Genomic DNA, 13,638 nt, shown 5'->3' on the forward strand with positions numbered 1-13,638 from the left:
CTGAAATTCCAAAATGACCCTTGCCCAAATAAAAGGAGTCCTTCAACAAATCACTAACAAAAGGCGTGCACGTACCTGGCATTTCTTCAGCTCTCGCTTCAGCTGGAGAACCGTAACATGCTGAGGCCCTTCTTCCAGGTTGCCAATGCCGTGGCTCCCTCGGAAGGAGGTGAAAACCGCCTTCCTCACCTCCTGAGTCATGTTCAACCACTCCTGCAGTTTGTGTTGCTGCTTCTGGTTCAGTCTGACAGCATCCTTTAAGTCCACCAGGAAGGTAAAGGCTTCCTCTACACAATTCTGGTAACTCAGACATTCTCCTTGTAGCTGAGCTACTTGCTCCTCAAGAGAATGGATCCTGTTTTTATCAGGAGTCTCCTCTTGATGGATCTGGCTGGTTTGGCTGATGCTAGCCTGTTGGCTTTGCAAAGCTTCTCGAAGCAACTTGATTTCAAATTCCATTTCGTCCATGCGGTCTGACTCGGGGCTGAAGTTTAAGGTGGGCTTGTTTCTAATGTTGCGGGCTCTGTTGGCATATTTGAGGGAATTTAAGGACTCATCAAAGTCTGAGGAGGATGGGCTGACACAAGTGATCATGACAGTCTTGGCACTGCCTCCCAGGGAATCTTTCAGGAGCCGGGTGATTTTCGCATCCCTATATGGAATATGTGAACTCTTCCGGCGGGGGTCCCCAAGAGCGCTGATGACGTTGCCTAAAGCCAGCAGCCCACTGTTGATCTGAATGGATTCTTTGAACCGTTCACCAGTATTTCCTGTTTTGGTTACTCTTTCGGAGCCAGCCAAGTCCACAAAGTGGAACTTTGAGACAATCTGCCGACGGGAGTACCACGATCCATCTTCACCCGCCTCCATGTTTTTCTCCACTTGACAAATACTGATTGTAAAAATTGCATGTGATCTACTGGAGTGCTCGTTCATTTGGGTGGTACCTGTATGCCGGGCTGCATTCCCCATCTCCAGGAGACTCATCACCTCATCTGCGCTCTCCACCTGGCATTCTTTGGCCCCAACAATCACTTAAAAGAGCAACAGCAAGTTTTTAAACCAAATTTTAATCAAAACCCAGTATAGTTACATTAACCACACAACAGTTAATATTTGCTAAACTGCCCAGGCTAAGAAAAGCTCTTAAAAAGAAAAAAATCAATAGCATTCCAAACAATAGTGATGTCAGCAATATCATTAAGTAATTTTAGATAATCTCCCAAAGGAACTATTTTAATAGACAGCACTCATTTTGATATTTACATTCTAAGAGATGTAATATAGATATATATATTTTTTAAACAATCTGGTTTCTTTGGGGTCCTACTCAATTCTTTAAGATGACTGACAAAAGAAAAACTCTTTATTCCAGTATTTTGACTTGTAGAGCCTAATAGACTTATTTTTAAAAATAGATTAATTAAATTAATTAAGAATTAGTAGATTAATTAAAAGAAATTAATGTCTTTTGAGTTTTGTTAATATTCAAGCCATCCTTAAGTTTACGGTTTTTGGTATTATGTGGTCATGACCAATGATAAATGACAATTTCAGTATAAATAAAATTGGTTATTCATTTTAAAAACAGGTATGCCCTACGTAATAGCAGAGTACAAGGTAAACAAATGTGATGGCAATTAAAAAAAAAAGTTTCTATTTCAAGAACAGCAGAATAAGAACCGAAAATAAACCAAAGCTTACTGCCCACATTATTTGTTTATATTCAAACATATTTCAAAAAGAAGTAGGTGGATTTGGGATTTGAATCAGAGCAGTAAAGCTCCTGATTCTGTGCTTGAATTACAGGTCATGTTTCCTCTTTATTCAGATCCTGTTATGTCACTGTCTTCCTGAAAAATAATCATTTTGCTTTCATTATTTCCAACATGACACCTTTTTTAACAACCTAGTACATTTAAAGTTCTAAAGTACCTCCACTACAAACAGGGAATGCTAAAATAGCAGCAATTATAAAATATGACAATGTAACTGTAAGTCAAAGGATAACTTTCATAAAACTCTTCTGTTAGGCTATAGCTTAGCACTATCTATGGTCCTCACACCCAGCTGAAAATCACCTGGAAACTTTGTAAAAGAGAATGTAGCAAGTCCCAGGCCCCATCCAGACAAATTCACCAGAATTTCTGAAAAGTGGGGCCCAGAAGTCAGTATTTCTTAAAAAGCTTCCACAGTGATACATGGTGCAGCATCCGGGTTGGATACCAACCATTGCTTCACACAGAGGATCTAAATAAATATGTCAAACAAATACACTTTGGTTGTGAGTGGAATATTATATAAGACATACGGCAATTTGGCTTAAGACAATTTGCTGCATCTTTCCAAAACTTTTGCAGAATTGATATTAGCTATTAAGTTTATCAGGAGTGATAGTGTATACTTCTGCATTTGACTATTTTATAATAAACATGTGTTATTTTTGTATCTTCTTAACCAAAGATAAAAACATTCAATAATTACATTTTATACGATACAGAAGCTCAAAACATTGGCCTGAATTCTGTCCAGAAAAGATAAACTATACTGAACTATCTACTAAGACCATAAACTACCATGTCTGCTTTCTTTCTAAAAAACAAAACAAAAACCAATTTCTCCAAATATCCAGGAATGCCAGGGCTGCCAAAACAGGGCCAATAAGGTCATAAACTTCACTGCCCCCTGCAGGCAGTCTGAGTGATCTTCCTTTCCTAACTGTTAGGAAATTTCCTCAAGGAGTCTGTGACTCCTTTATGTCCAAAAAGGGTTCTACCTAAGTATCTTTTCTAAGAGAGAAACACACCCAAGTCAGTGTTATTAATAATGGTGAAAATCTAGAAACAGCTTAAATGTCCAATAATGGAACATTAATTTTAAAAAGTATAATACATTCAGAAAACAAAAATTACCACGTGACCTGAGTCATAAGTTTGAAAAGTATTTAATGGTGTGTGAAAATGCTCACAATATAAATATTAAGTGAAAAAATAAGATGCAATATTATACGCAGGGTTCTAAGTATATTAAAAAAGATTTATATGTGCACAGAAAAAGAAATCTGGAAGGAAACACCAAAAACAGAAGTTGCTCTTTCTGGGTTCTGCGATTAAAGACGATCTTCAACTTTCTTCCTTAAACTTTCCTGTGTTTTCAAAGTGTTCTATGCTGAACATATTACCCTTTAAATCAGAGAAGCAGAAAGTGTTATTCTTTAAAGTTTTTTTTTTTTTTTTGACAGAGAGAGATAGTGAGAGCAGGAACACAAGCAGGGGGAGTGGGAGAGGGAGAAGCAGGCTTCCCACGGAGCAGGGAGCCTGATGCGGGGCTCGATCCCAGGACCCTGGGATCATGACCTGAGCTGAAGGCAGACCCTTAACAATTGAGCCACCCAGGTGCCCCAGAAAGTGTTATTCTTCAAAATATTTGTATTTTGACCCATTCTAGCTTTCTCCCATTTCCAAACAATTGGATATTTAATGAAATTAACAGGTTGTTAGCACAGAAATTCAGACCTTGAGAAGCACAACAAAAGATAGGTAAGTGTCAATATGGAGGAGCAAACACATAAACTGTCCAAATTAAAAAAAAAGAGAGAGAGAGAGAGAGAGGAGACAATAGATGTGCTGGGACAAAATCAAAGAGGAAGAAAGGAGAATTCTGGAACAACTTGGACAAACACCAAAGGAAGAAGCCATCCCCACTCTGGGGAAAACTGGGGGAAAAAAAAAAACATGAAAACTAATTCAGCCTATTTCAAAGTCTCGCTGGAGATGAACCCAGAGCGGGGGCAATTATAAAAAATAAGTACCTTGAATTACAACTTACTAACTTCATCTTACCAACCTGTTTGAACTATGCTTCACCTGGGTGATTTAACGGATATTGGTAATCAAAAAGCTACTCAATTTTAAAGTAAAAACAAATGCATTTTGCTTCGATATCTGTTTTAAAGATTCTTTGGAATATATCCAGAAACTGAATTAAATCACATATATTTGCTAATGAAGGCTATCAATTAAGTAGGTTACTTTACCTGTGTTGCCTTTTTCATCTTCTCGGATGTGAAGATCCTTTATAGATGTTTCCAATTCTAGAAGATCTCTTAGGTCTTCCTTATATACTTCTATATAAGACACTTTAATACTAAAGTCAATGCTAGGATTTTCAGAGATGTTTTGAAATATTTCTTGGATAGCTCGAGGGATGATACCCTTTTGTCCTTCCACAACTGAAGCTAAAAATTTAGAGAAAGAAAGCACATGTAAAAATTAAGATATAAAAAAAGCTAAAACACAAAATTTATATTTTCTTATACAGATACATTACAAATTTTTTAAAACCATAAGTACAAAATTCATGTGTAAAAGTTTCCACAATTTTTTAAAAATAGTTTTAAAATATTTAAACAAGTGAAAGAATCAATTGAGACTTAAGGTTAAATATGTTAGGCCAATTTAGAAACCTACCCACCATTTGTAGCATTGTTCCATGGAAAATACATTCCAAGCTACAAAAAGCTGCCTTGCAAATGAACCTTAAAAACAGCTTCCAGGTTGAAAATGACCAATGTTTAGATCTTGGGCAGCATTCTGAACATCTGAACCTCTATTAACGTGGACTGCCTTTCACCTAATTTAAGATGCAAGACTGCCATCATGTGGCAAGTAAAGGAAGCTGTAGGTTTTTCTAATACAAAGGAAAAAGTGAAGTTTGAAGATTTCCTTTTTTTTTTTTAAGATTTCTTTTATTTATTTTAGAGAGACAGTGTGTGTGTGCGAGTGGGGAGAGGGGCAGAGGGAGAGAGGAAGCAGACTCCCTGCTGAGTGTGGAGCCAACACAGGCCTCCATCCCAGGACCCTGAGATCATGATCTGAGCAGAAATCAAGAGTTGGTCACTTAACCGACGGAGCCACCCAGGCGCCCCTGAAGATCCCTTTTGAAGAGTTTCCAGGAACTAGCCAACAGCGTTATGTATAAATTACAGTGCAATATATGCACTGTAGATTAGCCAGACCATAAGGCTGATTTGAAACAGCTCATTCATTTCCTACTTCAACAGGTAACAAAGCACAATAATTGAAAAGACTTATCAAAATGCTGAATTTCAAATAATATTTAAAATAAAGCTTCAACATATATTTTAGTAACCTAAATATCACATTTTTCAATGTTATAATTACATTCCTGAGACAGACTGTTTCAGAGAAAGAACTTGTAAAGTTTTATATCTCAACAGCCATTATTTAGCTATTATGTTACTTAGAGAACACACAAGAGTTTCTAAAGAATGTTATACCTGGTACAAGTCAGTAAATCCAAGGTTCTGAGAAGTAGGAAAATGAATATTAGTAAATAAGCGCCGTACTGAAAAATAAGAGATTATTATTCTGCCACAGTGCCTAGCACGGTACCCTAGACACTACAAATGTTCGACAAATTATTTAATGGAGAAAAAAAAAACAGCATTATTTAAAAATCAAACAGCAGATGACTGACCCAGAATTGGTGTCCTTAACAGCCTGGGAAATAAAAAATGCTACCAATTTCACTAATATACCAAGAAATGTAACTTCAAACAACAAAGTACAATTTTTCACCTATCAGATGACAAAAGAAAAATAATTTGGATTTATAATATCCAGTAAGTGACAAGCATATGAGCAAATGGCTTTCATATATTGGTGGGAGGCATCTACAGCCTTTTTGGAGGGTGATTTGTCAGTATCTATGTACATTTTAAATGTGCACTCCCTTTGACTCAATAAATCCACTTCTAGGAATCTGTTTTATACAAATACTAACTCATGGTGCAAAGTTAAAGATACAAAGATACACACTGCAACTTTTTATGATAGTAAAAATCAGAAACAACCTAAATGTCCATTAATAGTGGAGGAACTATGGTCCATTCAAACTGTGGAATATTATATAGTCCAAAAAACGAGGTGAAATTCTATGACCCATATGGGAAGTAATGAAACATTGTCAAATGCAAAAAGAAAGTTATAGAATCACAGGTATAATAACTCAACTCATTAAACAAAACAACAAGAAAAAAAACTACATGTGTATTTCTAAAATGCCTAGAGGGGCGCCTGGGTGGCTCAGTCAGTTAAGCGTCTGCCTTCGGCCCAGGTCATGATCCCAGGGTCCTGGGATCGAGCCCCACATCGGGCTCCTTGCTCAGCAGGGAACCTGCTTCTCCTTCTCTCTCCTGCTTGTGCTCTCTCTGTCAAATAAATAAAATCTTAAAAAAATAAAATAAAATAAAATAAAATGCCTAGAAAAACGTCTAGAGACAGAGACCCAAATAAACAAAATTACTAATGGAAGGGGAGAAATAAAAACCAACACCACAGATACACAAACAAACATAACAGAATAGTATAAAAACCTATATGACAACAAATTGGACAACTTAGAAGAAATGGATAAATTCCTAGAAACATATAACCGACCAAAATCAAAGCAGGAAGAAATAGAAAATTTGAACAGACCAATTACTAACAATGAAATTGAATCAGTAATCCAAACACTCACAAAAAACACAAATGCAGGACCAGACAGCTTCACAGGAGAATTCTACCAAACATTTAAAGAAGAGTTAATACCCATTCTTCTCAGGGCACCTGTGTGGCTCAGTCAGTTAAGCATTCAGCTCTTGATTTCAGCTCAGGTTGTGATCTTGGGGTCCTGAGATCAAGCCCCACATCGGGCTCCCCACTCAGCAGAGTCGGCTTGTCTACCTCTCCCTTGCCCCTCCCCCAGCTCTCACTCGCTCTCTAAAATAAATAAATAAATCTTAAAAAAAAAAAGTTAATACCCATTCTTCTCAAACCATTCCAAAAAAATACAAGAGGAAGGAAATTTTCCAAGTTCATGCTTTGAAGCCAGTATCACCCTGACACCAAAACCAGATAAAGACCCCACAAAAAAAAGAGAACTACAGGCTAATATCTCTCATGAATATAGACACAAAAATCCTCAACAAAATATTAGGAAACCAAATCCAATGATATATTAAAAAAATCATACCACAATCAAGTGGGATTTATTCCCACGATGCAAGGGTAGTTTAATATTCACAAAACAATTGATGTGATACATCACATCAATAACAGAAAGGATAAAACCATATGATCATTTCAATAAATGCAGACAAAGCATTTGACAAAGTAGAACAACCATTCAAGATAAAAAACCCTCTGCAAAGTAGGTCCAGAGGGAATATATCTCAACACAATAAAGGCCATCTATGAAAAGCCCACAGCCAACATCATAATCAATAGTGAAAAACTGAGATCTTTTCCCCTAAGGTCAGGAATAAGACAAGGATGTCCATTCCCAACACTTTTCTCAACATAGTACTGGAAGTCCTAGCCTCAGCAATTAGACAACATAAAGAAATAAAAGGCATCCAAATTGGTAAGGAAAAAGTAAAACTCTATCTGCAGATAACATGGTACTATATATAGAAAACCCTAAAGACTGCACCAAAAAACTACTAAAACTGATAAATGAATTCAGTGAACTCTTAGGATACAAAATCAATGTTCAGAAATCTGTTGCATTCCTATGCACTAATTATGAAGCAGCAGAAAGAAAATTAAACAACCCCATTTAAAATTGCACCAAAAATAATAAAATATCTAGGAATAAACTTAACCAAAGAGGTGAAAGACCTGTAATCTGAAAACTATAAAACAATGATGAAAGAAATTGAAGATGACACAAAGAAATGGAAAGACACTCCATGCTTATGGATTGGAAGAAGAAATACTGTTAAAATACCCATATTACCCAAAGCAATCTACACATTTAATGTGAACCCTATCAAAATACCAACAGCATTTTTCACAGAACTAGAACAAACAATCCAAAAATTTGTATGGAACCACAAAAGAGCCTGATGAGCCAAAGCAATCTTGAAAAAGAAAAACAAAACTGGGGGTATCACAATTCCAGACTTCAAGTTGTATTACAAAACTTCAGCAATCTGGAGAAAAACTGAGAGCTTTCCCCCTAAGGTCAGGAACACAGCAGGGATGTCCACTATCACCATGGCTATTCATAGTACTAGAAGTCCTAGCCTCAGCAATCAGACAACAAAAAGAAATAAAAGGCATCCGAATTGGCAAAGAAGAAGTCAAACTCTCACTCTTTGCAGATGACATGATACTCTGTGTGGAAAACCCAAAAGACTCCACCCCAAAACTGCTAGAACTCACACAGGAATTCAGCAAAGTGGCAGGATATAAAATCAATGCACAGAAATCAGTGGCATTCCTATACACCAACAATGAGAAGAAAGAGAAATTAAGAAGTTGATCCCATTTACAGTTGCACCCAAAACCATTAACATACCTAGGAATAAACCTAACCAAAGAGGCAAAGGATCTCTACTCAGAAAACTATAGAATACTCATGAAAGAAATTGAGGAAGACACAAAGAAATGGAAAAACATTCCATGCTCATGGATTGGAAGAGCAAATATTGTTAAAATGTCTATGCTACCCAGAGCAATCTACACATTCAATGCAATCCCTATCAAAATACCATCAACTTTTTCCATAGACCTGGAACAAATAATCCTAAAATATGTATGGAACCAGAAAAGACCCCCAATAGCCAAAGGAATGTTGAAAAAGAAAACCAAAGCTGGTGCCATCACAATTCCAGACTTCAAGATATATTATAAAGCTGTCACCATCAAGACAGTATGGTACTGGCACAAAAACAAACACACAGATCAATGGAACAGAATAGAGAACCCAGAAATGGACCCTGACCTCTATGGTCAACTAATCTTCGACAAAGCAAGAAAGAATGTCCAGTGGAAAAAAAGACAGTCTCTTCAACAAATGCTGCTGGGAAAATTGGGACAGCCACATGCAGAAGAATGAAACTGGACCATTATCTTATACCATACACAAAAATAGACTCAAAATGGTTGAAAGACCTAAATGGGAGACAGGAGTCCATCAAAATCCTTGAGGAGAACACAGGTAGCAACCTCTTTGACTTCAGCTGCAGCAACTTCTTCCTAGAAACATCGCCAAAGGCAAAGGAAGCAAGGGCAAAAATGAACTATTGGGACTTCCTCAAGATAAAAAGCTTTTGCACAGCAAAGGAAACAAAACAGTCAACAAAACCAAAAACGGAGAAAATGGGAGAAGATATTTGCAAATGACATATCAGATAAAGGGCTAGTATCCAAAATCTATAAAGAACTTATCAAACTCAACACCCAAAGAACAAAGAATCCAATCAAGAAATGGGCAGAAGACATGAACAGACATTTCTCCAAAGAAGACATCCAGATGGCCAATCGACCCATGAAAAGATGCTCAACATCACTCGGCATCAGGGAAATCCAAATCAAAACCTCAATGAGATACCCCCTCACACCAGTCAGAATGGCTAAATTAACAAGTCAGGAAGTGACAGATGTTAGCGAGGATGCAGAGAAAGGGGAACCCTCCTACACTGTTGGTGGGAATGCAAGCTGGTGCAGCCACTCTGGAAAACAGTATGGAGGTTCCTCAAAAAGTTGAAAAGAGAGCTACCATACGATCCAGCAATTGCACTACTGGGTATTTACCCCAAAGATACAAATGTAGGGATCTGAAGGGGTACGTGCACCCCAATGTTTATAGCAGCAATGGCCACAAGAGCCAAACTATGGGAATAGCCCAGATGTCCATCAACAGATGAATGGATCAAGAAGATGTGGTGTGTGTGTGTACACACACACACACAGGAATATTATGCAGCCATCAAAAAAATTGAAATCTTGCCATTTGCAATGACATGGTTGGAACTAGAGGGCATTATGCTAAGCAAAATAAGTCAATCAGAGATCAAGACAAGTATCATATGATCTCACCGATATGTGGACTTTAAGAACGAAGGCAGAGGCTCATAGGGGAAGAGAGGAAAAAATGAAACAAGATGAAACCAGAGAGGCAGACAAACCATAAAAGACTCTTAATTATAGAAAATAAACTGAGGGTTGCTGGAGGGGAGGAGGGTAGAAGGATGGGGTAACAGGGTGATGGACATTGGGGAGGGTATGTAATTGTATTGTAATGAGCACTGGGTATTAAATAACACTGATGAATCACAGAAGTATACCCCTGAAACAAATAATACATTATATGTTAATTAATTGAATTTAAATAAAAAAAAAACACTTCAGCAATCAAAACAGTATGGTACTGGCACAAAAACAGACACATATATCAAAAGAACAGAATAGAAAACCCAGAAATAAACCCATACTTATATGGTCAATTAATCTTCGACAAAGGAAGAACTATTATACAATGGGAAAAAGACAATCTCTTCAACAAATGGTGCTGGGAAAACTGGACAGCTACATGCAAAAGAATGAAACTGGAACACCCTCTTTTACCGTACACAAAAACAAATTCAAAATGTATTAAAGACCTAAATGTGGGACCTGAAATCATAAAAATCTTTAAAGAGAGCACAGGCAGTAATCTCTCTGACATCAGCTGTAGCAACATTTTTCTAGGTATGTCTCCTGAGGCAAGGGAAACAAAAGCAGAAGTAAACTATTGGGACTACATCAAAATAGAAAGCTTCTGCACAGAGGAGGAAACAATCAACAAAACTAAAAGGCAGCCTACTGAATGGGAGAAGATATTTGCAAATAACACCAATAAAGGGTTAGTATCCAAAATATATAAAGAACTGATACAACTCAACACCCCAAAACAAATAATCCAATTAAAAAAGGGGCAGAAGACATGAACAGACATTTCTCCAAAGAAGACATCCAGGTGGCCAACAGACCCATGAAAAGATGTTCAACATCTCTCATCAGGGAAATACAAATCAAAACTACAATGAGATACTGCCTCACCTGTCAGAATGGCTAAAATCAACAACACAAGAAACAACAGGTGTTGGTGAAAATATGGAGAAAAAGGAACCTTCTTGCTCTATTGGTGGGAATGCAAACTGGTGCAGGCACTATGGAAAAGAGTATGGAGGTTCTTCAAAACTTTAAAAATAGAACTACCCTATAATCCAGTAATTGCACTACTGGGTATTTACCCAAACTATGAGAGCAGCCCAAGTGTCCATCAATAGATGAATGGATAAAGATGTAGTACACACACACACATACACACACACACACCACACACACACACAAGATGGAATTATTCAGCCATAAAAAAAGAATGAAATCTTACTATTTGCAAGGACCTGGACAGAGCTAGAGAGTATAATGCTGAGCAAAATAAGTCAGTCATAGAAAGACAGATACCATAAGATTTCACTCATATGTAGAATTTAAGGAACAAAACAAACAAGCGAAGGAAAAAAGAGAGAGAGAGAGACAAATGAAGAAATAGGCTCTTAACTATAGAGAATAAACAGATGGTTACCGGAGGGGAAGTGAATAGGGTAATGGGGAAATAGGGATGGGGATTAAAGAGCACACTTATCATGATGAAAAAAATGATTAAAAAAAAAAAAAAAGAATAGGGCGCCTGGGTGGCTCAGTTGGTTGGGCGACTGCCTTCGGCTCAGGCCATGATCCTGGAGTCCCAGGATCGAGTCCCGCATCGGGCTCCCTGCTCAGCAGGGAGTCTGCTTCTCCCTCGGACTCTCCCCCCTCTCATGTGCTCTCTCTCTCTCATTCTCTCTCTCAAATAAATAAATAAAATCTTAAAAAATAAAAAAAATTAAAAAAGCTAGGGGAAAAAAAATCAAAAACTGCTTCTAATGGTGTTATCAAGTATAAAGTATTTTATAGCAGTTAAAATATTTCAGGATAATAGATAAACTTAATAACTTTTTCCCTTAAGGTATTAAAATTGTATGCATGGCCTCTTAATAAAAGCAATATAGCGATAATTAAGTCACCAAGTTCTAACCATTTTATAACTCTTATTAGTATAAAGAACATAGTGAGTCTTAAGGATCATAAAACATTTGCCCGTTAAAAAAAAAAGCTAAGATCCTAAACAAAAACAAAAACAAAAACAAAAACAAAAAAACACAACTTATAGTAGAAAAATTGAATTTTTTATTTTGAGACCCTAAAATAATCTAGTATCTTTAATCTCCTAAATCCTTCATAACAGTGATTCTAAAAATGGTGGTGAGGGGGGTGGGGGGTATTGGGCACTTATGGACCCTCCATTTAATCTTTGCAATCAGGGCTTCCTCAAACCTCACAGCCAGCCTCCAACTCTCCCCCACAATCCCTACATGTAATGAGAAATGTTTCTCAAAGTCACATATTCCATATTTGAAAAGCATGAAAGTAGAAAATACATTGAGAGTCATTACACATATACAGAATACTAGCAATAATTTTATTTTATTTTATTTATTTATTTTTATAGATTTTATTTATTTATTTGACAGAGAGAGAGAGACACAGTGAGAGAGGGAACACAAGCAGGGGGAGTGGGGAAGGGAGAAGCAGGCTTCCCGCGGAGCGGAGAGCCTGATGCGGGGCTCGATCCCAGGACCCCGGGACCATGACCTGAGCCGAAGGCAGACGCTTAACGACTGAGCCACCCAGGCGCCCCATACTAGCAATAATTTTAGACAATAATACATATATATGTACAATACTCAAGTTTGCTTTTAGTAGAAAAATACCAATACAGTAAGCATCTCTTTTTTTTTTTTTTTTTTAAGATTTTATTTATTTATTTGACAGAGAAAGACACAGCGAGAGAGGGAACACAAGCAGGGGGAGTGGGAGAGGGAGAAGCCGGCTTCCCGGGGAGCAGAGAGCCCGATGCGGGGCTCGATCCCAGGACCCTGGGATCATGACCTGAGCCGAAGGCAGACGCTTAACGACTAAGCCACCCAATACAGTAAGCATCTCAACAGAGGACCTGACTTCAATCCCAGCTGTCACTAGCCCTCTAAGTCCTTCATTGATCGCTCCATAGCTGGAGTGCCACACTTACAAACAGAAATGATTTTCAAGTTTCCTTCCAGCTCTACAGGAAATCCTAAGGATCCCACCTTTTCCAAACTAGAATTACAAGCAGGAGAAATTATATCCTAAAATATTTAGTATTTAAAATAGAAATCCAGGGTGCCTGGGTGGCTCAGTCGGATAAGCGTCTGCCTTCAGCTCAGGTCATGATCCCAGGGTCCTGGGATCGAGCCCCACCTCGGGTTCCCTGCTCAGCGGGGAGTCTGCTTCTCCCCCTGCCCCTCACCCCGCTCATGCTCTCACTCTCAAATAAATAAAATCTTTAAAAATAAAATAAAATAGAAATCTGTATTTACATGTGAGTTGATGGATGTGTTAACTAGATTGGAGGAATCCTTTGACAACATATACATTCATCAAATCATCATGATGTACACTTTAAATATGGTACAATTTTATTTATCAATTGTACCTCAATAAAATGGAACAAATAAAATAAAAATTTGATTTAAAAATGGGGAAAAAAAACACCTTAAACCACATAATAAATTCCTCCCATCGCCTTGAAGTTCTGGTTGTAGGACTCTTGATATTTACACGTGGATTATGTTAAAAGATCAAAATCTGGTCATGCTAACGCATTTCTTTCTACTTTAAGTTCTGTTCAAAACAACAAAGGGTTGCCAGAGGCAGGGAGTGG

General features: G+C 37.5%; 1 protein-coding gene across 4 annotated transcripts in view; it reads right to left on the reverse strand.

Annotated features, from left to right (window-relative positions):
- KIF27 (kinesin family member 27) overlaps positions 1-13,638 on the reverse strand; it is an 82,927-nt gene that overhangs the window by 62,472 nt on the left and 6,817 nt on the right. For all 4 annotated transcript variants that reach the window (XM_036090576.2, XM_078061279.1, XM_078061280.1 and 1 more), the window contains exons 3-4: positions 4,037-4,237; positions 76-1,034 (exon numbers count right to left, since the gene is read on the reverse strand). In XM_036090576.2, coding sequence (XP_035946469.1) covers positions 76-1,034; positions 4,037-4,237 — 1,160 coding nt within the window. The remainder of the gene's footprint in view (positions 1-75; positions 1,035-4,036; positions 4,238-13,638) is intronic.

Source organism: Halichoerus grypus, chromosome 14 (assembly GCF_964656455.1).
Source record: "Halichoerus grypus chromosome 14, mHalGry1.hap1.1, whole genome shotgun sequence".
Lineage (NCBI taxonomy): Eukaryota > Metazoa > Chordata > Mammalia > Carnivora > Phocidae > Halichoerus > Halichoerus grypus.